The 25,400-nt window shown below is 38.3% G+C and overlaps 2 protein-coding genes across 3 annotated transcripts; one reads left to right on the forward strand and one right to left on the reverse strand.

The window, feature by feature from the left end:
- The first annotated feature begins 289 nt into the window (after nucleotides 1-289).
- Nucleotides 290-4,140, forward strand: LOC121325626 (survival of motor neuron-related-splicing factor 30-like). Its single transcript, XM_041268440.1, has 6 exons — nucleotides 290-418; nucleotides 1,420-1,539; nucleotides 1,682-1,824; nucleotides 2,329-2,487; nucleotides 2,633-2,786; nucleotides 3,144-4,140. The coding sequence occupies exons 2-6, from the start codon at nucleotides 1,420-1,422 to the stop codon at nucleotides 3,279-3,281; spliced, it is 714 nt and encodes a 237-aa protein (XP_041124374.1). The 5' UTR covers nucleotides 290-418; the 3' UTR covers nucleotides 3,282-4,140.
- Nucleotides 4,141-8,780: 4,640 nt separating this feature from the next.
- Nucleotides 8,781-20,564, reverse strand: LOC121325627 (max-interacting protein 1-like). Of its 2 annotated transcripts, XM_041268442.1 has the most exons (6): nucleotides 20,454-20,564; nucleotides 19,966-20,068; nucleotides 17,882-17,911; nucleotides 10,289-10,403; nucleotides 9,471-9,636; nucleotides 8,781-9,120 (listed from the first exon to the last, which is right to left on the reverse strand). In XM_041268442.1, exons 1-6 carry the CDS (start codon nucleotides 20,524-20,526, stop codon nucleotides 8,957-8,959), a joined length of 651 nt encoding a protein of 216 aa, XP_041124376.1. In that variant the 5' UTR covers nucleotides 20,527-20,564; the 3' UTR covers nucleotides 8,781-8,956. The 2 variants fall into 2 exon arrangements, with proteins under 2 accessions (XP_041124376.1, XP_041124375.1); XM_041268441.1 differs by lacking the exon at nucleotides 20,454-20,564 and having other exon boundaries at nucleotides 19,966-20,447.
- Between the last annotated feature and the right edge of the window lie 4,836 nt (nucleotides 20,565-25,400).

Raw genomic sequence — 25,400 nt, forward strand, 5'->3', positions numbered from 1 at the left:
AGAAGCGGCAGTCGGGGTGCTTTCCCCATTCATTCGTCTGTATCTTTGGTATTATATTTGAAGAATAAGAAGCGGCAGTCGGGGTGCTTTCCCCATTCATTCGTCTGTATCTTTGGTATTATATTTGAAGAATAAGAAGCGGCAGTCGGGGTGCTTTCCCCATTCATTCGTCTGTATCTTTGGTATTATATTTGAAGAATAAGAAGCGGCAGTCGGGGTGCTTTCCCCATTCATTCGTATAGTTGAATGTAGTGGAGCAAGGAGGTTTGTTTCACAGATCTCGCGAGATTCTGTGTCCGGTGACGAGTTTTGCCGAAGCTGTGTCTTAGAATCGATAAAAGAAAATATTAAGGGAAGGTAAAACCAATGAGATCTCGAGTAGTTCATTTATAAGAACCAGGACGTCTAAACAGTAAAGGTACGTTGTAGAAAGCAGTGCCCTAGAGAGGAGCAATGTGTGCGTGTTGTGGTGTGTGAGTCACACAATAATACCGAGAAGCCGCTCGACACAGGAGGTAAATAAAAGAGAGCGGCCTACGCATCCTGGGACTCGCAGCAGCATGTGTGCGGATATGTCCAGACCCGAAAACCCGAACAAGGCCTAGAATGTGTTGTATGTTCTCTTAATACATTGGTTGGCTTTTAGTCACCTAAGACTGAGTTCGTTGAGGCGTTCATCACTTGCAGGACCACAGACAGCGGTCTAGTCCTTGAACATGCAGCCGGTGCTTCTCGCAGTACTACTGTCGTGTATTGACAATGCTGGAGTAGAGGGCCCGGTGCAAGAATCAGTAATTTAGGTGGAAGTAGGAGGGATAGGCAAGAGTAAGGGGGTTTATTCGTGGGTGCTTATTGGCCGCTTTAGTTCAAATTTACGTTAAAGTCCATGACTCCATGCTTAGATTATAACCAGTCCAGTTTAAAATAATTTAAAAGTGTACTTAATCACAGTACAGTACTTTTTGTAAATGGATCGTGTAAAGTTAGTTAAACCTGTCTCAAACCACCATCTCTTCTACTGTGTGACAGTGGTGCCGTTCAAAATTCAACATTAAATGGTAGTTAACTGAATCTTTATTGAAGGCAAATGCTCATTTTTTCAGTGTCACATTGATTTAATGATCGTCTAAATTGTTTGAATGAAATATATGAATAGAAAGCTGACACGTGGAGAACAAAATGGTTTAAGTATATACAGAGAGCTGTTTTTCTCTGTACTGTGTATCTCTCTCTCTCTGTATATAGATAGATAGATAGATACACACACACACCCTCATGTCCGAAGATTAAGTTACATTTATTTTGTTCTGCTCTCATTTATTGGTCAGAATTGATGAAATGCATTCTCAGGATGGTAGGTGACCTCCATGTCAAAAGCCTGGTGTTGATTGTGGGGTGAATGTTGTGTTTTTTTTATAGATGTCAGATGACCTGGGGAAGCAGTTAGCCAGTTACAAGGCTCAATTCCAGCAAGTTGAAGCAGCCTTGTCTACAGATCCAGAAAATGAGGACCTGCTTAAACTACAGAAGGATTTACAGGTTAGTATTATTTATTTATTTGTATAAAAATAAACATTGTTGTATGATATAAAGCTACTGTGTACGCTACGTTTTGTGTACATTTCTGTAGAGAAGATCCCATAGGTACTGCAGGTATTACATGTGTAATATTCCATTGCAGGAAGTGATAGAGTTAACCAAAGACCTCCTGTCAAATCAACCGTCAGAGGCTGCCACCAGTTCTGACCGCTCGGCCATTGTTCCTCTCAGTCACTCCTGGGAGGTTGGGGACAGCTGCATGGCAGTCTGGAGTGAGGATGGACAGTAAGTGTAATAACAAGTCTAAGAATTGCCTCAAATGCTACAGTGAATGGTGAAGAACTTCTTCTATTCAAACCATTCCAAATTAGAGAAACAGCTTGCTTTACTGTAGCTAAATCCAGCAAGGAGGCTAGTGCTAACAATACAAGTTGGGTTGCTAGTAAGAGGTACAAAATAATATTAGACTACCAAATAGCCATTTCCATGTTGAAATCTCTAAGTGATGACAGTTACTTTCAAATTGTATGCAGCATATTCTGTATATACTGAAAGGGAAATTTAGTCTTGTACATGCGAGGATGGAGGCAAATGTGATTCCTGCCCCACCTTAAGAATGCCTTTTTAGTTAACTGTACCAGCGTAACAAGTTAGTATGCATTGTGTTTTGTTTTTTGAAGGGGAGTTATTTGATCATTATCAGAGTGCTCTGCTAGCATTTAAAGAGATTCTGTAAGGCTTGAATTATAAACTTCTACTCACATGCTTACAGACGTGATTTGTTTACAGGGTTTACGAAGCAGAGATTGAGGAAATAGACGAAGACAATGGCACAGCTGCTGTCACTTTCTTGGGATACGGCAATGCAGAAGTCATACCCCTGGTGAACCTCAAGCCTGCGGAGGAGGGTAAGAATTCAGAGGATGATGGGGGCAAGTCTAAATCAAGGTGAGTGGGTTTGCACTGGTTTGCATTGTCTGTGTTCTGAAGAAGTTTACTGTTGGTGTAAATTCCTTTATCTGTTTGCATCTAGTGAACTAGGTATACAACTTTCGTAACTGACAGAACTGATTTAATTTGATTGCGCTAACAGAAAGGAACAGATAGCCCAGCAGAGGGAGTATAAGAAGAAGAAAGCACTGAAAAAGGCCCAAAGAATGAAGGAACTTGAGCAAGAGCGAGAGGACCAAAAATCAAAGTGGCAACAATTTAACAATAAAGCCTATTCAAAGAACAAGAAAGGACAGGTTAGTAGCCTTTCTCTAATCGTTTTGTTTTTTTTAAATAAAATTTTTTTATCTATTTATTTTTGATGTAATTTACTTGCGTCACGTCATGTTGGCTAAATTTTTTCTGTGACCATGTTTTATAAATCGGTGCATTGTCTTAATAAAAATAAAATCATGTATCTGAAATGTAAAAACATCACATTAAAACATTAGACTGTGGAAAACATTAATTGAATTTTGTAGCTGGCTGTTCAAGGCTAGTCTGTGCTGTCATTGATTACACATACTGTTTATGAGTCAAGCCTGTCTTGGAGGGGACGTAGCGCCATAAAAAAACAAACTTGTAACCACTTTCTTTTTTCTGGTGTGTTTTAGGTGAAGAGGAGTATATTTGCATCACCAGAGAGTGTGAATGGTAAAGTTGGTGTCGGAACATGTGGCATAGCAGATAAACCGATGACTCAATACCAAGATACATCTAAATATAATGTAAGGCATTTAATGCCACAGTAACATGACACTGGGTAACATGACACCAGTCTCTGCATTAGCAGTGTTCTTTATTAGCGGGAAATCCATTCTCTGAAATCACAAGAAGCTGAACACATCTTTTCAGATAGCTTGTCTACTCAGTTTGGGAATACTGGGTTTTATTTTTGGAGTGTGTTTGAGAAGTACACAAGCTAAGCAGTTTTAATAAACAACATCCAAGCTAATACAGAACCAGTGTTAAAGCTCAGCCTGAATAGTTTTCTCATTGTAGTGTTGGGACCTTATTAATGGGCATGTAGGCTGCACCTGCCAGTTCATTGATAATGTCCTTTGTCCTTTGTTTGTTTTTATTGTTTGTTTGTTTTTTTAAGTTATGTCGTGTTCCAGTAGTGCAATTCAGTAATTTGTGACTCGAGTCAGTGTTTGTTAATTTGATGCGATGACTGGCTTAACAGGTCTAGCAGGGTTTGGCATGTGCTAAACTGTCATTCATAAGAATGTGGCCCAGAAAGCAGCAAAGGCAGAAGGTACAGAAAAGTATTTCTAGACACTTCTGTAGTCTTACTTAATGTACAATAGTGCCAGTAAAAAAAAAAAAAAAAAACCAGCAGCAGCAGCAGCAGCAAGCACCCCATAAGTTTAATAAATAAATAAATAAATAAATAAATAAATAACTGAAAGGACATTGGAAGGAGATCATTCTTTTGGTTGATGTGAGCTAAACTGAAATGCCAGTTTCAGAATTACTTTATTTCTGAACGAGCATAATGCATAAAGAAAGCAGTTATTACCAGGATTCTTCCGATTTATGGAGGAATGTGATTTTTTTATCTTAAGTTTTGTATGTTTAACTTTTATCAAATAAATATGTTAAAATGGATTTTGTCTTTGTTTAAAACGATATGAATCTCCTGGGTTTCCCCAGATTTATAAAGCTTTGTTTGGGTCTGAGGCTGTCCACTTGAGGCCGTGTTTTTAATTACAATTCAAAATGGAACTCAGTTTTCTTGGGTATTGATCAAAGGACATCTAATCGCCTAATATAACATGCCAATCAGGCTTGCAAAGTACAATAATGGGCAGGACTGTGTTTGTCCATAATTTCAATATGCAATACTACTGGTTTTGATTCAGTATTATAACACTGAGTGGAAATGTCCTTGGTCCATCTCCAGTCCAGAATCTGATCAAGTTGAATTAGTGCAAAAAAACTGTATACAAGCAATGAGAAGTCATCTTGAAGCTGTGATAAACTGAACACGTGTCACTACTTTTGAATCAAGATATTACTTTTGTTATGGACTAATTATCCCTAAATGCATATCGGTAGCTAACTTTCTTTGATGCTGTCCCGATATGTAATATTGGAGAAGAAATCATAAAAAAGACGTGTGTGTGTGTATATATATATATATAAATTATTTTTGACTGTTTACAAACAGACCCATTACAATCTGAAAAGAAACACAACCGTTCTAAAACTGCATATTGTAATATTATTTTCAAAGGAAAAACAAAAACAAAAAAAACCTTAGGCTTCATCCCTCCAGGTGGCAGCATTGTCATTCCTGCAGCAAAACCTTAACTAAAACATTGCAAGTCTGTGTCTGGATACAGAGGGACTTGGTAGCTGTTAAATTGAGTCACTGATATAAAAAGGCAAAAAGAATAAACACATACTGAGTACAAAGTACTGTTACAACAGCCACTACAATTGGAAGAGTTGAAGGAGAGTGTAAATTAGGTATGCACAGTGTACATGTTTACATGCAAAAGATATATTTTACAGGTCCAGCTGCAAATCACAAGCTGAGGTTTCACATTTGGTCAACATATTTGTACCGTTCACATCTATTTTCCAAAGTGATAGCTTATTTCAGTGGTTACATATATGCAGCATAATACATAAATGCCAGCATGGAGTATTTACCAGATCAAATTAGAAATGTCTTAAATTGTGTTTTTTATCAGATGGCCTTTGTGTTTACAAATCCAACAACGTGTTTTTTTATTTATTGATTTATTTATTTTAATATGTTTAGGTTTGATCTTTCCCTGAACACGGACCTTTGTTCCTGTTTTTGGACTAATTAATTTAATCGACAAATACATATATATATATATATATATTATATATATATATATATTGTCGATTGTATATATATATATTAACATAATAAATATAAACATATATATATATATATAAAACTAAACTAAGTTTGCAGATATACTCAATATTTCACCATGAAAATTTGTAGTAGTCGTAGTAGTAATAGGGAGAGGAGAGGAGAAAACAGGCTGTGTGGTCCAGTGGTTAAAGAAATAGGCTTGTAACCAGCAGGTACCCAGTGCAAATCCCAGCTCCGCCACTGACTCACTGTGACCCTGAGCAAGTCACTTAACCTCCTTGTGCTCTGTCTTTCGAGTGAGACGTTGTTGTAAGTGAGTCTGCAGCTGATGCATAGTTCACACACCCTACTCTTGTAGCTTGTAAAGCGCTTTGTGATGGTGGTCCACTATGAAAGGCGCTATATAAAAAATAAAGATTGTTATTATTATGTACCAAAAACTAATGCACAATTTTAACCAATTGTTTTGCGACTGCTTATGTTCTGGTGCTCCAATGTCCTATTGGAATCCAGGCAGTCGCAAGTCTTTACTGAAGATGCTTTTTTTTTTTGTTAGCAGAAAATAAATCTGCAAAGCAGATACCAGGAGTTTTTAAAAGCTGAATTTTCTTTACAGCTCCTGATAGGATCAGGTATAACATTCTAGATTTCTTATTTGCTGAACGGGATCAGGGGTCTAAAAACTGCTACTTTTCTTACAAATGTCCATGGTGTTCAAAGTATCTGTTATTCATGTGGAGCGGTTCAGTGCAGGATACAAATGCCTACTAGCCTCCCTTTACACTTGACTAGGCCTATGTTCTTGTACAGCAACGTCACAGTACTAGGTAGTTATTTCCCTAAATGTACTGCTTTCAATGTAGTTTGAATAGCACCAAACATTTGTGTTGTGTCAGACATTATCAGTTGCTTTGTACTCAAAAGGTTATGTCCAAATAAATGTAGGACCGTCATAAACCTGAGTGTTGTTTAAGACCAGAATTTCAGTTAAGTCTTCAGCTCTAAATGACTGGAGTAGATGATAAAGTACACTAAGCTAACGGATCTTTTCACAATTGATGAGTCACCTGACAAGCATGTCTTCCACTTGCTCTAGAAAACAGCTGCAAAGAGAACGTCGGCTGTTCAACTGAAACATGGTTACTACTGGAGGTCATTTTAGGTGTCGAAGGATCAAAATATATCCCAAAACACAACTTGACCCTGATCTAATGATCTGAAAAACAAATGATTGAAGGGAGAAGGTTTGAGATCAAATAATGAATCGGGGCGGGGGGGGGGGGGGGGGGGGGGGCAACACAACAACAAAAATACAACCAAATAAAATCATCAATAAGTTAACTTTCAATCTTGTGGATCTCGTGTGGGAGGTAATTAAATGAAATATGACCAACAAAGGTTTTGAACCGATTCTTACTGGCGAGGTCTGTGCCATAAATTAGGTTTGACATTTGTTGATGTATAAAAAACGAGTGGGGGGCGGCGGTGTGACGAGATCTCGAAGTGCAAGTTTGGGACACCTCGAAACAGAGGTTTAACATTTCTAACAAACATCCCTCATTCACCACGACTAGTGGCTCAACACAGCTTTTTTTTTTTTAAAAAGTCAAACTTAGTAAATACAATAAACGATAAAAGCGTGCCATTCAAACTTAGCGTTTTATAAACAGAAGTCCCTAAAAAACGATGAAATACCAGTTTGTTGTCATTGTGTCGAAGTTTTGATCACTGTACTATCAGCGTCTTCAGAAAAACACTGAATAACCAACCAACTGTCCTCATCATAAGGTAGAAAACCACTTTTTTAAACTATGTTTAAAAAAAAAACAAAAAAAACACATGACCTGGTGGTCAGAATGGCTGCATAGATACTTTGTAAACAAAAAAATATGTCTAGTTTTTCTTTTTAGGAATTATTTAATAACTCCTTAAATTGATGTTGGATGGACACCGATTTGTATCTTGAAAAAACAAAGGGCTTTTATTTTAATGATCTAAACATTGGCAGATTTTATTACTGCTTCCCTGAAACTCAATTCATTATATATAATATATATATATATATATATATATATATATATATATATATATTATATATATATATATAATATATATATATGTTATAAGATGACATTTAAATAACCCAAGATCAACAGTGTGCTTATTATGAAGGGCGGTATTTGGATCTGCTACTGTTTACATCATTAAAATAGGCCTCAATAAAGCAAAAACGATCAAGACAAAATAAACAGCAGTGTTATTGCTCAGGACTCCGGTTATGAAGCAACAACCTTTTCTTAAACTGCGAGGACAGCATTGCCTTTTGGAGGCATGGGCAGCATTTGCAGTAGCTGCTCTGTTGGCTGCACCTATTGAACAGATACCATTTCATCCCCTTGCTGATTTTAATATAACATTGCAAAGGCCATGCAGCTATCTAATGTGCATTTTTGGCCTTTAGCACATGAAAGTGATGTAGCACCAATTTCAGTCTTTGAGCTGTGGTGATTGCACACAACGTGGAGTGCACTGCTGTGCACTGACAATGTTCACACGTGAAAATGACAATATGCCGAGTTTAATAGTGATCCCAATTATTAATGTCCATTTTATCCTGTTTCCAGAAGTATTACAGAACACCAACCCAGAACCCTTGGGGCAGAACTAGACCTCGCTTCGTAAGCGTATACAGAGACAATAGCAATATCTCAAATAAAATATCACATACGATATTTCTTTCAATGGTTAACTTGGTGTTGGAATGGAAAAGAGTCTAATGTATAAACCCATCAAGAAAGGTTTTTAAATTAGTTGGGTATCTGTAAACATGTAAATCTGCAGTTTGCAGAAGGATTTAGGTTGAAGCATTTGAGAACCTACATCCTTCCCTTTTACTAATTACACCGTGTAACAATTTTTTTTTTTTTTTTTGTTCCTAGGTAGTAAGTGTTATTTCCTAATTGCTTATGCCTCAAAAGTATAGAAAATGGCTATTATTCCCCACAAACTTTGCTTTTGTGACCAGGACAGTGATATTTCAAAATATCACTATTTCCAATGGGAAAACGGGCAAATGTGTGTCTTTTCGTTCACATAAAGTCAGTAAAAAACAACATATGAATCCAAATTAACATGTATTTATACTAAAGTAATACAAAATGACTACAAAAGATTTAGAAGTGAGGAGTTTTTCGAGATTTACTATTATACTGTATTTACGTGTATAAATACATGTTAATTTGGATTCATATATTGTTTTTTACTGACTTTATGTGAACGAAAAGACACCCATTTGCCCGTTTTCCCATTGGAAATAGTGATATTTTGAAATATCACTGTCCTGGTCACAAAAGCAAAGTTTGTGGGGAATAATAGCCATTTTCTATACTTTTGAGGCATAAGCAATTAGGAAATAACACTTACTACCCAGGAACAAAAATTGTGTTACATAGTGTTATCAAGCATGAAGCAGATTCAAGTTCTCAACCCCATGGGTACTGATATGCGTAGAACCCTGTGCTGTGAATGCTCCCTCTCTCCCACCCACACCCCCACTGCTCCAGGCATCTAGGTGGAGAAGGCAAGCTTAATGCTGCAGCTGGAGTAGCCCTCATCACTGGCCACACTCTGCAGGCTGCTGTGGTCATCGAGGTCGCTGGTGCTGGTTGTGCTCACACTGTCCATTTCTCCATGGGAGAACTCTGTGCTTTCTATGTCCACCTCAATCTCTTCTACACCAACACACAGGGACACAGGAAAAAAACACTGTCAGTACCAAAACGTGAACCAAACTCATGTAACACAAACAGAATCAGTCTATTTCCTTTACTGATTTTCACAGACAAAACAAACTAATTACAGCTCAATGATACATAATACATATAAAAGTGAATTACTTTTGGTAACCACGGTAAGAAATTAACAATTAACTGTTGAACTGTATCACAAAAATTGCTGTCAACACAATCTATTGGTGAATGAATAAATAGTGAAATCAGGTTGGCACACTGTATTGAAACATTATAGAATGAATGTTACATGCCAGTGTGACCACAGTAAGCGTTAGCGGTCAGGAGCATACCTCGATCTGAATCGGAGTGGTCAGAGCACAGGGTAGAGCTGGCCATGTGTACCCGCTCCCTGTCCTGGACCCCCTGGAGCTGCTCCAGCTGTCTCTGTAAGTGCCGCTGCTTCCGCTGCAGGGTCTCCAGCTGGTACTCACTCCTACGGTCCGTCTCTTCAAGTTTCTGCAAGAGAAGCAATACTCAGCTATCGAAATCTAAGAGGCTCTGCAAAAGGACAGGAGCGCACGAATTTCTTTTGTCCTGTAAATAGCTGGACCTTTTTGTTTTCTCTCACTTATAAAAGTACAGTAAAACATGAAAAGTTTGCAGGCAATAAATACTTTTTCGCTTTTATTAAGAATCCACAAAATTAGCATTACTATTCAGTTCAGTTTATGTACAGTTTATGTGTAGCTTACATGTGTTGCTGTAAATATGACCATAGTGAGACCAAATGACCAAATGAAGTTGATGCAGAAATTTCCTGTTCTACAGTATGTTGGTATATCATTATTCCAGTTGTGTTATCTAAAGACACAAGCAATTGTTGGCTACAGTACAAATAATCTTATTGATTTAGTCATGGGTGTGTTCAGAGCTGGTTACACGAGCTTCACAGAAGCCAAGTGAAGCTATTGAAATGAAACTGAAACAGGTATGGTACTGGCAAATACAGTACCTATTTCTTCATAAAGCATGCTGTGTCAATATGCTCCTTTAGCCATAAACATATAGCTGGGTTGATCCTCATCATGAGTTGTGCTGATAAGGTTGGGAATTTCCTCATTCTATGCTTACATGCATTGTCTTTAAGGTTATTATAACACGTTCACACCTTAATATGTGCTTTGGCTTTGTTGAGTAACCCCAGTGTTGTGTGCCTGTTGCAGTCTGGTCCCAGTGGTATAAGTGCCTTAAGTCGCTCCAAACATAGTCGGAGATGTGCTCGTCTGCAAGGAGAAATAGAAATAATGATTCTAAGCATATGCAGGCAGTGTTTGTATGTGTCTCTGATCAGGTTTACATAAAGACTCGCAAAAACAACAGACTGGAAACATGTACAAAAGTAATCCCTTAAATATTATTCACAAACATTTGAAAACTGACGCTAAGCTGTACGAATAGGGACATTTTGAAAATACGATGACAGTGTTTAATTAAGATACAGCTACATATTTAAAGCTATTTGTTCAGGGTTTAACCAATCATGCCTTTCATATGTACATGTCCTTGCCACTACCTAAATCAGCCCTTATTTGCTGTAGTAGACCAATGTGCACGAACAAACACAGAAATGTTTGCTGATGATTGTCTACCACGACAATCCTTGCAAAGGAGATAAAAATCTAAACGGGTGGTTTCCTGGTACAGTTGCAAACAATTCAATCAAATCAAACTGTCAGTTAGTCTCTTGGCTCTCCCTTATCTGAACCCTGATGAAGCTGCAGCTTTCTACAAGCCCACACTTGTTAGTGTTGACCGACCACTGCAGACTTCGTTTCAAAGCTAGGCTCACTCCTTTCTCACACACACAGCCTGTTTATTCAACGCCGTTAGCCTTCCTGTCAAGGGGAAAATGCACATAGAGTTAAATGCTTCAACGGTTATTCATGTTTTGGCACATGTACACCCTGGATCAGAACACTGCCTGAAGCTTACATCTGTTCCTAACTATACTGCAACAGAGAGCCCCTCCAACCCTTTACTCCTTCAGAGCAGAGGAAAAGGTTCACGCTGTACCCTTGTTCAAATGTGATTTTATTTGTATAAAGAAACAATAATAGTATGCTACATCAACAGCTGCATAATATACACAGAGGAGACTAGCATTAAATACCCCCCAAGTTGTGTGATGAATGATGGCGGGGCTTTTATTACAAGGCCCAATCAAGTTTTATGAACTGCTTTTAAAGCAAGTTACAAGTGAGCCTTTTGTGAGTGGGAGTCACACAGATCAGCAGAGCAGTATTGATTAATCCTGTCTGGTTCATGCAGGCTTCATCCATCAATTCTAGTTATAGCACAGCACATATCAAACACAATAACCCAAACCCCCAGTCACCATAGAGGCCAGAACCAGTTAAAGGAAGTCACCAAGGAAACAAGGGAATCTTGAATGCTTACAGGTAAGCAGGAATTGAACAAACTACAGCTATTGATGAGTTCAGGGAGTAAAACAACATGTATTATTTCAAAGTCAGCACACCAATGAGTCACCACAATCTTGCTAAACTAAATTGTAAAACAGATGCCATGACACAAGCAGTTTGTTTTTCAATCTGTGTCATAAGGTACCATATGGGATCTTTCTGTGTACAGACAGCCACACACTTCTTAAAGGCTCTTAAACATCACATATAGAGAACTGCAAGCTGTTATTCTTTGTGGAGCCAAAAAGAACAAGGAAGGGGGCGTGACTGTAAGCAGGCATGTGTATTTGCTTTTACTGTAGCTGTTACATAATAAATAGCTGGCATGTACCCTATGCCCTTTGTCTGGAAAGCAGTTTAAGCTGCAAGAAAGCAGATAACATTGTATTTGAGGGTCAGCGCCCATAGTGGAGCACAAGCATACTGCAGTATGTGGTTTCATCCCATGAAATGAAACTCTTTCCAAGAAATATTCTAGTCTAAACATGTGCATTGTGGTTAAGTGTGTTGTTAATGTTTATTTTATTTTACTAAACGGGCATGGCATTTTGTTTGTATTCTGGCTTGAGTATTTACATTGATTAAAGTAATTAGCCTAAATGTTTTGATTTTTTTTTTTATCTAGTGTAGGCTACTGCTTCTTGCCCTGTAGCAACTCTGACACAGGGGCTCTTCGTTTTAAAGCATTTTCAATGGAAGAGGAGGTTCACAATATTACATTATTTATACAATCCCAGATTGGCCTTTTGTGTTGTTAGTTTCTGGCACAATGAAATCCCTAGTACAGTCTTGTTTTATTCATTAAAAGAAAAGACATTTCCTGCAGTCTGCAGTATAAACACGACCTCCCGCATTAGAAAAGGCTTCCTCTTGCTTTTCCCTGGCAGGTCCTGCAGGGTTGCTCCTGCTGTTGTGTTTGGGTATAGTGGTTCCACAGTCCCCTAGCTCAGAGCTCTCCGGTCACACGCTGCCCTGTGGATACAGCAACCCAGCAGTGCAGAGACCTCAACCAAGTTACTCTGTGCCCAGTGCAAACCATTCCAGACTGACTGCCCTCCTTTAGCTGCGTCATTTGTGACTGGAAATCAAGTTTAACCTCAACATTGCAATCACACAATTAATGAACTGCGACGGATACAAAAACAAAACCCTCTTCTAGTTTTTATATTTGGGGTCATATGGGAGATGTAAATTGCATGATGATCTCATATGAGGATGCCATTTTTCCCCATATAAAGCAATGGGAACATTTTTTTTTTTAATTTTCAATAAAAAAAAAAAAGATATTTGATATATGTATCCAAAACTATTTTTTTTCCCAGCTATTTTCATGCATGAAAGAGTTAAACGTCAAACTAGAAGTGCAAAGAAGCTTCTACTTCAACCCTGTACGTAATCCCTGAGGGTTGTGTTGACTACGGCTTGGTCAATATGTAAAGCAGACGCATTTCAGGACCGGCATCTGATAAAATGACAAGAGCTGCACAACGTATCTGCTCAATAATTCTAAAACAACCAGAATTACTGCTTTAACTACATGCAGGTCTATAGACTATTCAGCAGTGCTGACATATCCAACAAAATGTTTCCATCACAGTGAAGTGTCTCCAGCTCTTTCTGTTAAGGTTAATGATCAAGACACAATAATAAGCAATAAATCTGTTTGTTGCTCGTAAACATTTAGATATGCAAGACGCTAGTCATTAGGCTCAGTGCGCACTTTGGAAACTCGTATCAGCACTTCCCATAAAAAAGGTATAATTTTCTTGAAAACTTGCCTCCGGTATATAACTCTTTTAAACAGAAGGTTGAACAAAATGCTATTAAAAACCTTTCTGAAAAATAAGCTACCCACAACTACTCAACCACCACACCCAAATTCAGGGATGTGTGTCTTTATTTTGTGCCGGATGTGACAGCGTTTCAGAAAGTGCAAATTCTCTTCACTGGATACATTTTTACCCCCTAAAGACATTTCAAATTGCCAGGATTGCCCCCGTTGCCCTCCTCCAATAATAACGGGTGGAAGCGCATACTCCAGGATTGTGATATCCGTGTATTAATTCAAATTGCAAGGCAAAACAGGCGAGCAATTGCAGATCAATTGTCTGCAAATTTCAACCTGGGGCACGAGCAGCCAGTTAATACAGTCCGCCTGGAACTCCACAGAGCGGGATACCATAATCGGGTTGCAGCGCACAAACCGCTATGCACGTTTGAGAGTCCAGTGGTGCAAAGAGCACAGGCAATGGACTACCGAGCAGTGGAGAAATGCGATATGGTCAGACGAATCATCCTTCACCATATTCTTGACAAAGTGGACGAGTGCACGTGTGGCGCCAACCTAAAGAACTCTACAGCCCTGAGTGCTTGGTTCCAACAGTGAAGGGTTCTGGTGGTTCTGTAATGTTGTGGGGTGCATTTTCCTGGCATGGTTGGATGCTAATGTGTCTTCCAGGATGACAATGCCCCCATCCACAGAGCACGTGTGGTCACCCAATGGGTTGCTGAGCTATACACTGATGTTATCCAGTCACCAACTTCACTATGGTGTAGTTTCCCCAGGCCACAAGAGTGCCACATCATGCATCATGTATCCACCCTCTGCAAAGGAAAGTGCATTGCCAGTGATGTGTGTCAGTGACTACAAATGGAAATAGACAGGCGGTTTTCGATGCAGATTATGCTGAAGCATTGACAGCTGTGTGGGAGCACAACCCACCGAGCCCCGTCACCAACACATGGATTAGCTGACACGTGTAGCAGCTTTAATCTACTGGAGTGCAGACCCCAAGCTTTCACTCGCTTAACCCTTTACAAGAATAAAGGCTACAGTCAGGCTTCCCGCGGCAATGCACAAAGGGATTAGGGGTATTGCTCAGGGGTTTCCCAGAATGGGAATAGTATCGCTGAAAACAAGCATGAATGTTCAGTGCTTGTCAATGAAACTACAATTTTCTAAATAAAAGGTATCTACTTTTAAAAACTGATGGGAAGTAAATGTAAAAACTAGTAAACGCACTCTAAAACTGGTCAATACTAGTCTCACTGCAAATCACTAACAAAACAGCAGTCAGTGCTCAGAAAAAAACAAACACAATGCAGGCGCATCTTCCTCCCCTACACAGCAGAGATTCAACCCTTTTAAAAGCACAGTCTCAAAGCATGGTAATATGCAAGGAGAGTAAATAGTTTGCAAATATCAATTAACAGAAGGACTTTTTCTTCAGTAGGTGGTGTGAGGCTTTTTTTTTTTTTTTTTTTTTTTTAAAGACAAGGTCCATTTGTTTATAGCAAAATCTGTGTGTATGAGTATGCATAGCCTATACATACCCGTGTGTGCCTTTGCGAATTTCAGTTTATTCATTTCAATTTTCTTTCTCAGTTATCTGCAATGACCCCCAGTATAGAACCTCTCCCTCTGCGATCTCTGATTATCATGCTAGCTCTTCAGGCTGGATTAGCTCTGGTCAGCACTGATCAGGTCCAATAAGCAGCTTTTCAGAGCCAAGAAAAGCTTACAAGGCGTCACTTCGTACATAACAAATAGTTCCAGTTTAATGTAACTGGTCACACTGCCTGAAAATCCTCCAGGAACAGGCTGTGCTCAACTCTGCATCCTGCTCTCCCGCTTTCACAAGCCTCATAAACTACAGGGCTAAATGTTCAGAGTTCATTCTACTGTGTGCATGTGGGCTAGCTCTTACACAGCTTCTATGACATAATAATAATAATAATAATAATAATAATAATAATAATAATAATAATAATTTAATTATAGTATAATAAATTCTAGTTAAGAGAAATCTCCTTCAAAGGAAATCCACAAAATGAATAAACCCCTTTTTTTTTTTTTTAAATCAGCCTACATTTTAGAGTTATGGTTTATAATCCTAAAGGAAATTCTTAGTAAAGCAAAAAGATAACTGCTTTTTTTATTTTTATTTGTAAGATTATGCTTCCAGTGTGTCACCATGTGGGCATGCAAAGTCATTCTCCTGCCGATGGGAGGAAAATACCATTGTATTAAGATACCGTTGCAAGTATCTTCCGATATCCCACAGTAAAGGTTACACCGAGACAAACTAACAGCGTAGCCAGAGTAGCACACAGTTTGATGAACTGCTTTATGGATTCACTGACCTGAATTTGCCCTTTGGAGAAAATAAATACAATCCCTCTCAGTCTTTCCAAACATATACGATCTGAGACAATGACTCTAGTAAATTGCTGGCACAGTCCATTTTTTTTTTGCATTCAACCCTAATAAAAAAATTTAAACTAATCTGTTGAAGATGTGTTGTCAGATATTTAGCAGGAATGCAGTAAGACCAAAACAACGCCAAAGCATCTTTCATCTCCCATTCTACCGTGCAGAACAATGTACAGACGTCTTTTGAAGTGTGCGCCGTCCTTTCAAACATGACTGCTGTAGTGACCCAAGATGCAGCTATCGATAGGCACAGGAGCATTCCAACACTGTGTTTTACGGCATGTTTTGGAGTTGTGCAGTGGGATCAGGCAATGCAATCTCCTTGTTTGTTGAATGGAATAGCTGCTTTACCTCTACTCACTGATGCTAGAATATTTATTTTGTGATCAAGTGGCAAACCATTACAAATCGCATGACTGCTGCATTTATAACTGGACTGTTACTTTTCAGGGAAACAGGCAAAAGTCCATACATACCAATCTCTTCTCAGTCTTAATAATTTGGAAGAGTATACAGATATTAATAAGAAAATAAATAAATAAACAGATGGCACATCAGTAGGATTAGCAACATGCCACACTTGCATAAAATGATGCTTTAAACATAAGAGATATATTACAGCGTTGAATGCATTTAAACTCAATAGAATGCGACACTCTGGTGGACTGCAAATTATTAAACACTTCTGACTTCGAACTGAGCTTCGAGAACAGCAATACAGTACCTGTAACTATTATTATTATTATTATTATTGTATCATTTAAATGTACTCTGTTTTGTGTTTGTTAGAAGCAATGTTTTATTATTGCTTGGCAGCATTTATCTAACTTTGTGCAGAATGTGGACATCTCCAAATTGATTAAGTGATTACTAATTTGGAGATGGCCACGTACATAAAAGCGCATCACCCGCTCATCAGGTAGAGAGGGGGGGGGAGAGAGAGAGAGAGAGAGAGAGAGAGAGAGAGAGAGAGAGAGAGAGAGAGAGAGAGAGAGAGAGAGAGAAAGAAAGAACATGCGCTATCACAAAGGTAAACAACTGCTACTCGTGCTGGGGACAGACCAGCACAACAATACTTGTTTATATATATATGTATATTTGTTTTGGCCACTGTGCCGTTTGTTTTGTGTGTTTCTGTTTGTTTGATTTATTTAATAAACATGTGCCCAGCGCCTCACCCACAACATTGTGCCTGTTTACTTCCTGGTCTGTGACATTAGCACCCAGCCATCCCTGACAAGCATGTTGAAATGAAATTTGGAAAAAGCGACAGCCTGATAAGTCAGTTCTAATTGTAGCAGATCTACACAGTCTGAAACACTGTTTCTGAATTAAAGTGTTCCTCCTTGTTTTGCAATAAGGGTCACTCAAGACGTTTTCTCCATTGTGAAAGTTGATCACAACCTGCAGTACAACTGGAAACATATTCCACCAACGACTACAATTACTGCCCCAAGTAAAAAAAATGCAAGTCAAATTTTATTCATCAGATTTATTTGAAAGAATCCCCTTTGTCAGGGTATTAAAAGATACAACAAGTGAAAATAAAACCATATGTTAAAACTAAGCTGATCTTAATGGTGGGTATCTAAACCACACAATAAAAATACCTTTGTCTATTGTCAGCCTGCTGTTAGAAATGCTGTGCCCTCACTTTCACTTCCAGCTGGCACTGATACCTTTGGATCATGAAACCTTAGTAACGACGGCCTGACCCAATCACAGTTTAGTGAGTCAGGGAGCAAGGCAATGCTCTTGACATGGCATACAGATTAGCTCTGGATCGAGGTCACATCTTACTTTCAGTTCGAATAGCCTGTTGGAGCTATTTAGGTACAACAGATACAACCAAACCAATAAACGTACTTTTCTTGGTGAGAGCAGAGTTCAAATCAGCATGAAGTTTTAACATCTACTCTCACATAATGGAAATCGTCATGTTGCTAAATTGTTATCCTTGCCCAGCTTTATTAATGTCACCAAACATTCTAAGAAAATATAATTATCGGTGCAAGTGCTTTTCTTTTTTTTTTTTTTAGATTTAATATAGATATAAACCACTCACCTGTTCTTTTCTAATTCATTGTGAGTAGACCTGCATGAAAAATAAATAAGTATTAGCGATATCTAGGTTTTGGAAAACAGCAAGAGCAGGCTTTATACAGTAAGCTCAGGATATGGCCCTGTCTTATTGATCTCTAATATTGGAGAGCTCCAGAAAGCCCACATGCTAACTACAATTTGACGCTGCATCAATGCTTCTCAGTGAAATAAAAACATTGATGCGGTTGACACTGATATATAATCAAGTTACAATAATTTCAGTGCAAAGCAGAGCACCGCATTAAATGAAGCTTTACATGGTGTGCTATTTTAGATAGCTAGAAATTTCCATGATGTGTTTTTCTAGCTGCTTACAGCAATGTATTTGTTGCATTGTGCTGCCCCTTTAAAGAAACCACCTCATCCCATTTTACTGCAATGAAACCCTGTGACCTATTTCAGGCAGCAGGCTCTACACCACTCCTAAATTTACTGTACAGAAAAGCCTTGTCTAAGTCTGCTCAAGCCAGAGTAGTGTTAATAACATAAAGTGATTCAGCTTGTCCCCCAACAGCTCCTTTGTATAGCACCATTATGAAAGATAACAAGCATTCCTGGAGGGTAAATAGCTAGCCTGGAAATGGCTGAAACAACTTTCTACTAATATAATGTCCCCCCCCCCCCCCCATACAAAGTGAATTACAGCAGCACACGACAGGCTGGTAAGCACAGGTGTCGTTTTTTATTGTAGTTTGTTAATTATGGCACGTGCACTCATAAAGCAGGTGTCATTTAGACAGCCTCACAGAAAGGGGTGTGTTATGAATGGGGGTGTCATGATAGACATGACAGAAACAGAAGTACTGGTGTAGAACCCCAGAGTTGTGTCACTGTGTTGTCTAATCGTTCCTAATCTTCGTGGTCCCAGCAAACAAAGGCTCAAAGTAATTACACTGATTTATTGGTCGACTAGTTTTTTCTTCAGAGGAAACATATTGTTCAAAATGGGGGTAACTATTCATATTCTAATCTAATATGATACAGATTGTCACAGTGGCAAATAACAGCAAGCCTATGCAGTCCATATCATTTCTAACAGCTGAAAGTGAAATTTTATTAAAATATCATATTAATCATGATTTTTTTTCCCCAAGTTATACACATCATCCTTCAATTTACTGAACAATTGCTTTGAATACAAATGGCCACTCACTGGGTCACGAAAATATAACAGGGTTAGGTGCAATTTAGAAAAGTGCTTTTTATTTTCTGTTAGTATTGCGCTGTTTCTAGTACTTACTGCTTACATTTATTTGTACACTAATAATAATAATAATAATAATAATAATAATAATAATAATAATAATAATAATAATAATAATAATAACCAGGCTAATAAAAACTGAGAATGATAAACAAGCTGCTTTGCATTTGTCTTCCTTCTCAGAAAACAAACAAACAACAAACTGGAACCTGCCATCTAATGTTTACAGCAGTTGCCAACAAGGGCATTTCAAAATAAAAGATTACAATTAAATGCAGCATTTAACGCACTTTCATTATCGATCTGTCGCAATATTAACAGCATAGTTTAGGGCTAATGTTACGACGCAGTAACTTCTGGAAACACACAGGCACCCATAATGTTGCTGATACAATATAATAATACCAGTGTTACAGGGGATTGTCAGTTTGACAATCAGCTGATGAGAGCTCTGGCTTGAGATTGGTATCCCCCCCCCTCGCAAACTGAAACACAATCCGTTCAACAGCGTAATAATAAAAACAAACAAACAAACAAAAACTGAAACCAACATACTTCAATAAACCACATAACACACGACAACTGTTTAAACATTGCTTTGATCACTTTTGCAATAAATCCAATGAGGAAACGAGTGTATGTGGAAATAGTGCACCCGTATTATTACTTACCAAACACAACCGCAATTTGCGTGCAATAACATGAAAACAAATGCTTTCCTATTTATCACAATATTTCGCCAATAGTTCCTGTACCTAACACCATAATAACAACTCAAAATAAACAAAAACACACGGAAAAAAACAGAAATGAACACTACTTTATATATGATGCTTGCTTACCTGATATCACTGCTGGTATTTTTTTTATTCCTGAATTTTCGCTGTCTTTGATAATTTGAGTTCTGACCAGAAGGACATATCGATGCATATCCATGTTCGCATTCTAGAGGGGGGAAATAAGCTTGCAGATCAGCTGACAAAATACTGACTGTTGCATAGTTATTAACATAATATAAACACATGAAAAAAACAACACCACCACACATGGCGTTTGTGGTAGCTTCTTAGATCTATACGATGTGTTGTTTATTTTCTTTATACCGTAATCTGCACCATACATATAAAAAAAAAAAAAGAAGATCTATTCACCTCCGCGCCTGAATATCTACAGAAAATTAATACACCAATCCATTAATAACTGAAATTTGAAATGCGTATTTCAAAGAATAGTTTAACTAAATATGTATAATGTATACAGACGTATTAGAAAAATAAACGCCACTAGTTTTTAAATAAAACGTAAAGTTATTCTTGCTTTCATCACGTACCTCTCTCCCTCCTCTCTAAATATTCTGCAGCTTCCAGCAACCTCTGGGTATTAATAAGCTGCACTGCTGCCATTGTTACTTAATATTTCCCATATATATATATATATATATTATATAGATATAGATATATATATATATAATAGTATTTCCCATTGAGCCACCCTTACTGCTAACAATAAATGCAATATCAACTGCCTAATTCGGTCCCTGTTATGTATGTTGTTTTTTTGTTGTCAAGTACAAGTATTTATCATATTGCTTCAGTGTTTAAAAAAAGATCAAACTGGAATAGTTTAGGCTTGCACAAGTACTACAAAAACACTAAATAAAAGATAACTAGAAATGCTATAAAATGTATATAAATGTTGCGTTAAAAAAGAAAGAAAGAAAGAAAGAAGAAACACGCCCACAGCCTGTGCTCCGTGCTGCCTGCCTCCGCTCCTCCCCGGCTTGTTTACCTGGCTTCCCGGCGGAGGGGCGGAGACTCGTCGAGCTCGCCCGCAATGCTCTCCGTGGCTTGACGTTCTTTTAACCACTCTTTTAAAGAGACAGTCTTCGTGTGTTTGCAGTCTAAGCTGCACGCACGTTTTTAAATGTATTGTACAGATATTTTTTTGCTTATCCCTCTAACAGAACAGTACATGTGGCACAGAACATATCTGGGAATTCATTATTGGGAAAAGCCAAGAGGATAGATATGACTGTATACTCATCCCAGGATGCTTATGTGTCGATAGATAAAGACGGGACGGAAGTACCGTAGATAGGGCACTTTCCCGTGTCACTAAAAAAAAACACCAGACAACACCCACAGAAGTTCATCGATCACTCAAACTACCTTTTCCCCTGATTAACTTATATCAACAGAAAAAAAAAAAAAAAAAAAAAAAAAAAAACAGATACCGTGTGTGAAACAATGCTCAACACTTAACCTTAACCTGACACGGCTATGTACATAGTATATCGAATATAATAATAATAATAATAATAATCGTTTACTGTGTAACCCCCTAAGCACACACACACAGTACGGGTCTGACAGCACGTCCCTGAACTGAGCGCAGTGCTCCTTTAAGAAAGCCCTGGCGGCCACTGGCCTGTAGTTTACAGGAAGCACACGCCGCTCCAGTCTGTAAAAGCCCGGCCCAGCAACGAATGACGTCAACGCACAAGTCGAGAATGATTGGAAATGAGCCTTGGTAAGCACGTCCCGTGACCCCTACTTTGACCAATCATCATAGACTCGTTTGTTTCCATGCGAAAACCATGTGAGACTCCTGCTGGGACCAGGAAGAGAGAGGTCTGCTGTTGCTTAGTAACTGGTGTATGGTGCAGAGTCGTATTCGTTTGGTTAAGTTATTATAATCAAAGCTGGGCGTTACGTTTAATTAAAACGAACACTGTCATCAATGTGTTTGTCATGTAAAATGTGACGCTTGCATAAAACACGCCTGCTTTATGTATCAAGCATACATAAAAACACAACCGTACCGTATGCATGACATGTGATTGACTGTTGTATTGCATTATTATTATTATTATTATTATTATTATTATTATTATTATTATTATTATGACTATTCATTGCTGTGTGAGTGTAATGGATCCCGGCAGATCACGACTGCACTAGGTAACCGTCTCCACATTACATACACGACGCTTCTGCTTGATCTCTTCACTTAAGTGTCCAGTGATTTAACGATCTATGCGTTGAATCCATAGCTTTTTATTAACTGCTTGCATGACTTAAGAATATGTATATACTGTATAAGTAAAAAGAAAAAAAAAAACAGTTATGTTTTTCTCCATAGATTCAGAAAGAAATACAGTACGTGCATTTGAATTAATCCAAATATTCACGTATGATAGTCATTAATTACTACGGTTAGATTTACATTGGCTATTGATTTTATTATGTTTTTAAGTTAATTTTGAAAACAAAATGTGGACAAACAAACCACAATGACTTAATTTAAAAACAACTAATTGAAATTGCACTGTAAAGAGGGTTGAGATTACTGCAGATTACCTGCAGGTACAGCATTCACAGCGTGCCCTCAACGGGACTGTGTGCATTGATTAGCTAATATAAAACACGTTATTTTCACTCATGGTATGTTGAGTCACACACGGTCTTACTTGAAGTCAGATTACTAATGTATTCTGACAGCATGCATACGAACTTCTAAACAAAATCATTAAGCTAAACCTTACACGTTAAATGCACTGTTGCCTACCGTTTATACGTTTATAGCTAAACAAAATATACATGCTTACAATAAGAATATGTATCTTGACTGGAAGTAGACGAATTGAGTATTTCATTTTCCAATTCCTTTGTTGTCTGAAGTTGGAGGTGTGTATCTTTCTCTGCTTCTTTATTCGTTTTATTTAAACAGTAATCGTATTGCACACTTACTTCCACTTGGCTTCTCGTTCCTTTCTATATAACTGGCTGCCTTCAGCAGAACTTGCACATTTCTTAAGAAAGTGTCTATCTGGTCCAAAGCAGAGTCATCGTTGTGTACGACGCGATTAAAAGGACAGCGAGATACTTCGCTCAAATCTTGCTGATCCATTGAAGTGTCCGACTCCGAGAAGTCAGTTTGCTGCTCAGTCCTTTGTCTTTCACGTCTAACAATGCTTTTTCTTAACAAACAAACAAATAAATAAGGAATTGTGAAAGTAAATCTTTGGTCTGGTGCTTTTTTGTGTGTGAAGTCAGTGAATGAATGAGCGAAGAACCTGAGGGTATTCCTAAGGTCCTAATGCCTGCGAGTTAAAACCACGCCCTCCCCGTTTGAGGCAATGGATAGAATGGATATTGGCGCCTCCTCATGTCATTTACCGCCCCGATCTGACTAACAAATATAGATCCAGTACGAAGAGTGGGCGTGAGCGCAGCGCTGCCTGTCTCTACAAACAATAAAGAAATGTATCAAATCAGCAGACGCTTTACACACTGAAAATTTATGTTCATTCCATAGGCTGCCTTAACAGCACAAGAACCCGAGCTACAAGAAGCACTATACATTGAAGAGCGAACTTTCAAAATCAAGTAATCATAGGCTTTTTTTCTAAACACTAATAATAATAATAATAATAATAATAATAATAATATAATAATAATAATAATTTGTGAAATGCTTTTTTTTTCTATAGAGTGTATAGATTAGATTATTTGGAGATTACATGCATGTACTAAAGTTACAGTATTCTCTAAGCCCATCGTTTAGATTCATATTTTAGCTATTCCCATACTTGCAATATTAAAGGTCATATATACTGACTGCCATTTACTATAAACTACCTGTATACTAGGCTTCACATGGAGGACACGTGATAGGAGACCTGTCTGGTCTCTCCAGTAACCAGGTGCAGTCCGAGCTGGCGTACATTAATGGAAATGCATTGCTTGTTTGTTGGTTTTGCTTAGCATTTCAATCCTGCAGTGTATCCTAACACTGTATATATTCAGGGTATTTATTGAGCAGTGTACATGGTAGCTTGTTGCTGCAGGGAAGTCATTTTTATGAACTTGTACCCTTTGTTTCTAACACCTGTAGCATGTTGTTAAACAAGCAGAATAAACCACAAACTCACCCCACCCTCTACAGCTGTACAGATTTGCATGAATCTATCTAGAAATGTGGCTGACAGGAAGACTAACATTTGCAATGTAGTCTGAACCCTGAGCATGCATCCACAGCAAAGCTCTAGGGAGCACCTGTTTGAAAGCTATAGATCATATTTGTATCCATACCTATCCATCGTATGAGTTGCTTGCAAGATAGAGATACAGACAAAAACTCTTATTGTGTTGCATTTAAGATCACAGTGTTAAAATGCCTATATATCTTTTTACAGTTTGGAGGTTTGTCATGGATTAGTATGGGAATTGATCCAATGGATGCAGACCTGGTAAAATGAAGTACAACATTTAGAGGAGACACCAACACACAACTGGAACTCCCAGAGATCCTATTTTTATGAACAGAGACCTAAACAGCACAGCACACTGATCCACAGGGGCACCTTCTAAAGGTCTCTTGGCTTTCCCAGCAGGAGGAGTTTTTTTTTTTTTTACCCGTTCATGTGTCGAGTGAATAGTGCAGTTCACTTCCAGTCTCCGCCACATCAAAGGCAAATGAGCCAGGCTTTGGTGTGTGATGTAAAGTTCACAGAAAGCTTTGGAAGTTCATTACACAGGAGGATCATTGAGACATTTACAGAAAAAAACAACCCTGATGAAACAGAAGAAAGAAGCTAGAGGACGTAAAGGCTCTTCTCATCTTCTCAAGGCTTGATCTCTGCTCTTGGCTGCCATTCAAGACAGCTGTAGGAACCAGGGCCCTTTGACCAGTTGTTTATTGTCATAGTAACAAAACCTCTGCAGGTGAGGCGATGTTAACCATTCCAGCAGGGCTGAGGGGTATCCTTCTCTGGAACTGTGACCGGCTGGGTGGGCCACTCTCAGAAATCAATAGAACCCCTTTGCCTCCAGCTTCACATGAGCTCCGGACGACACTGAAAGAAATCTAATGTATTTTCGGTTGCCTGCTCTGAGCCCTCAGTTTAGTTGTATGATGACGCACACACACCCCTCATTACAACCGGCACTGGCATCTTTGTAGATTGCCTTTTGGGGGGGGGTGTCAGTTTTTATGACCCTATGACACATCTATACACACATACACTGTGAATAAACAGAGTCTTCTCTTCCTGGTGCTGTTAATCTGACTCCTTTTGGCTGAGATGCAGTAGAGCCTGATGGATTGAGGGTTATCATATTATTTTAACAATGACCAGGGTGTCCTGCCTAAATACATGTGTCTGTTTTTCTCAGCTAACGTCTGATTAAATTGCATTAAATGCCAACTTTATTTTGCACATATAGTTATTGAAACCCCAAATGAAATTAGAGACGCCAAAAAATCTGCCAAAGTG

The sequence above is a fragment of the Polyodon spathula genome, chromosome 13 (genome assembly GCF_017654505.1).
Source record: "Polyodon spathula isolate WHYD16114869_AA chromosome 13, ASM1765450v1, whole genome shotgun sequence".
Classification (NCBI taxonomy): Eukaryota; Metazoa; Chordata; class Actinopteri; order Acipenseriformes; family Polyodontidae; genus Polyodon; species Polyodon spathula.

Excerpts from the sequence above, each read along its gene's own strand:
- LOC121325627 (XM_041268441.1), bottom strand. The coding sequence starts at position 20,171 with ATGTGTGGTGGTGTTGTTTTTTTCATGTGTTTATATTATGTTAATAAC. Across the intron at positions 17,912-19,965 it reads AATACCAGCAGTGATATCAG|GTCTACTCACAATGAATTAG; the intron begins GTAAGCAAGCAT and ends TTTTTCATGCAG. Across the intron at positions 9,121-9,470 it reads CCACTCCGATTCAGATCGAG|AAGAGATTGAGGTGGACATA; the intron begins GTATGCTCCTGA and ends GTGTTGGTGTAG.
- LOC121325626 (XM_041268440.1), top strand. The coding sequence starts at position 1,420 with ATGTCAGATGACCTGGGGAAGCAGTTAGCCAGTTACAAGGCTCAATTC. Across the intron at positions 1,540-1,681 it reads AACTACAGAAGGATTTACAG|GAAGTGATAGAGTTAACCAA; the intron begins GTTAGTATTATT and ends ATTCCATTGCAG. Across the intron at positions 2,787-3,143 it reads CAAAGAACAAGAAAGGACAG|GTGAAGAGGAGTATATTTGC; the intron begins GTTAGTAGCCTT and ends GGTGTGTTTTAG.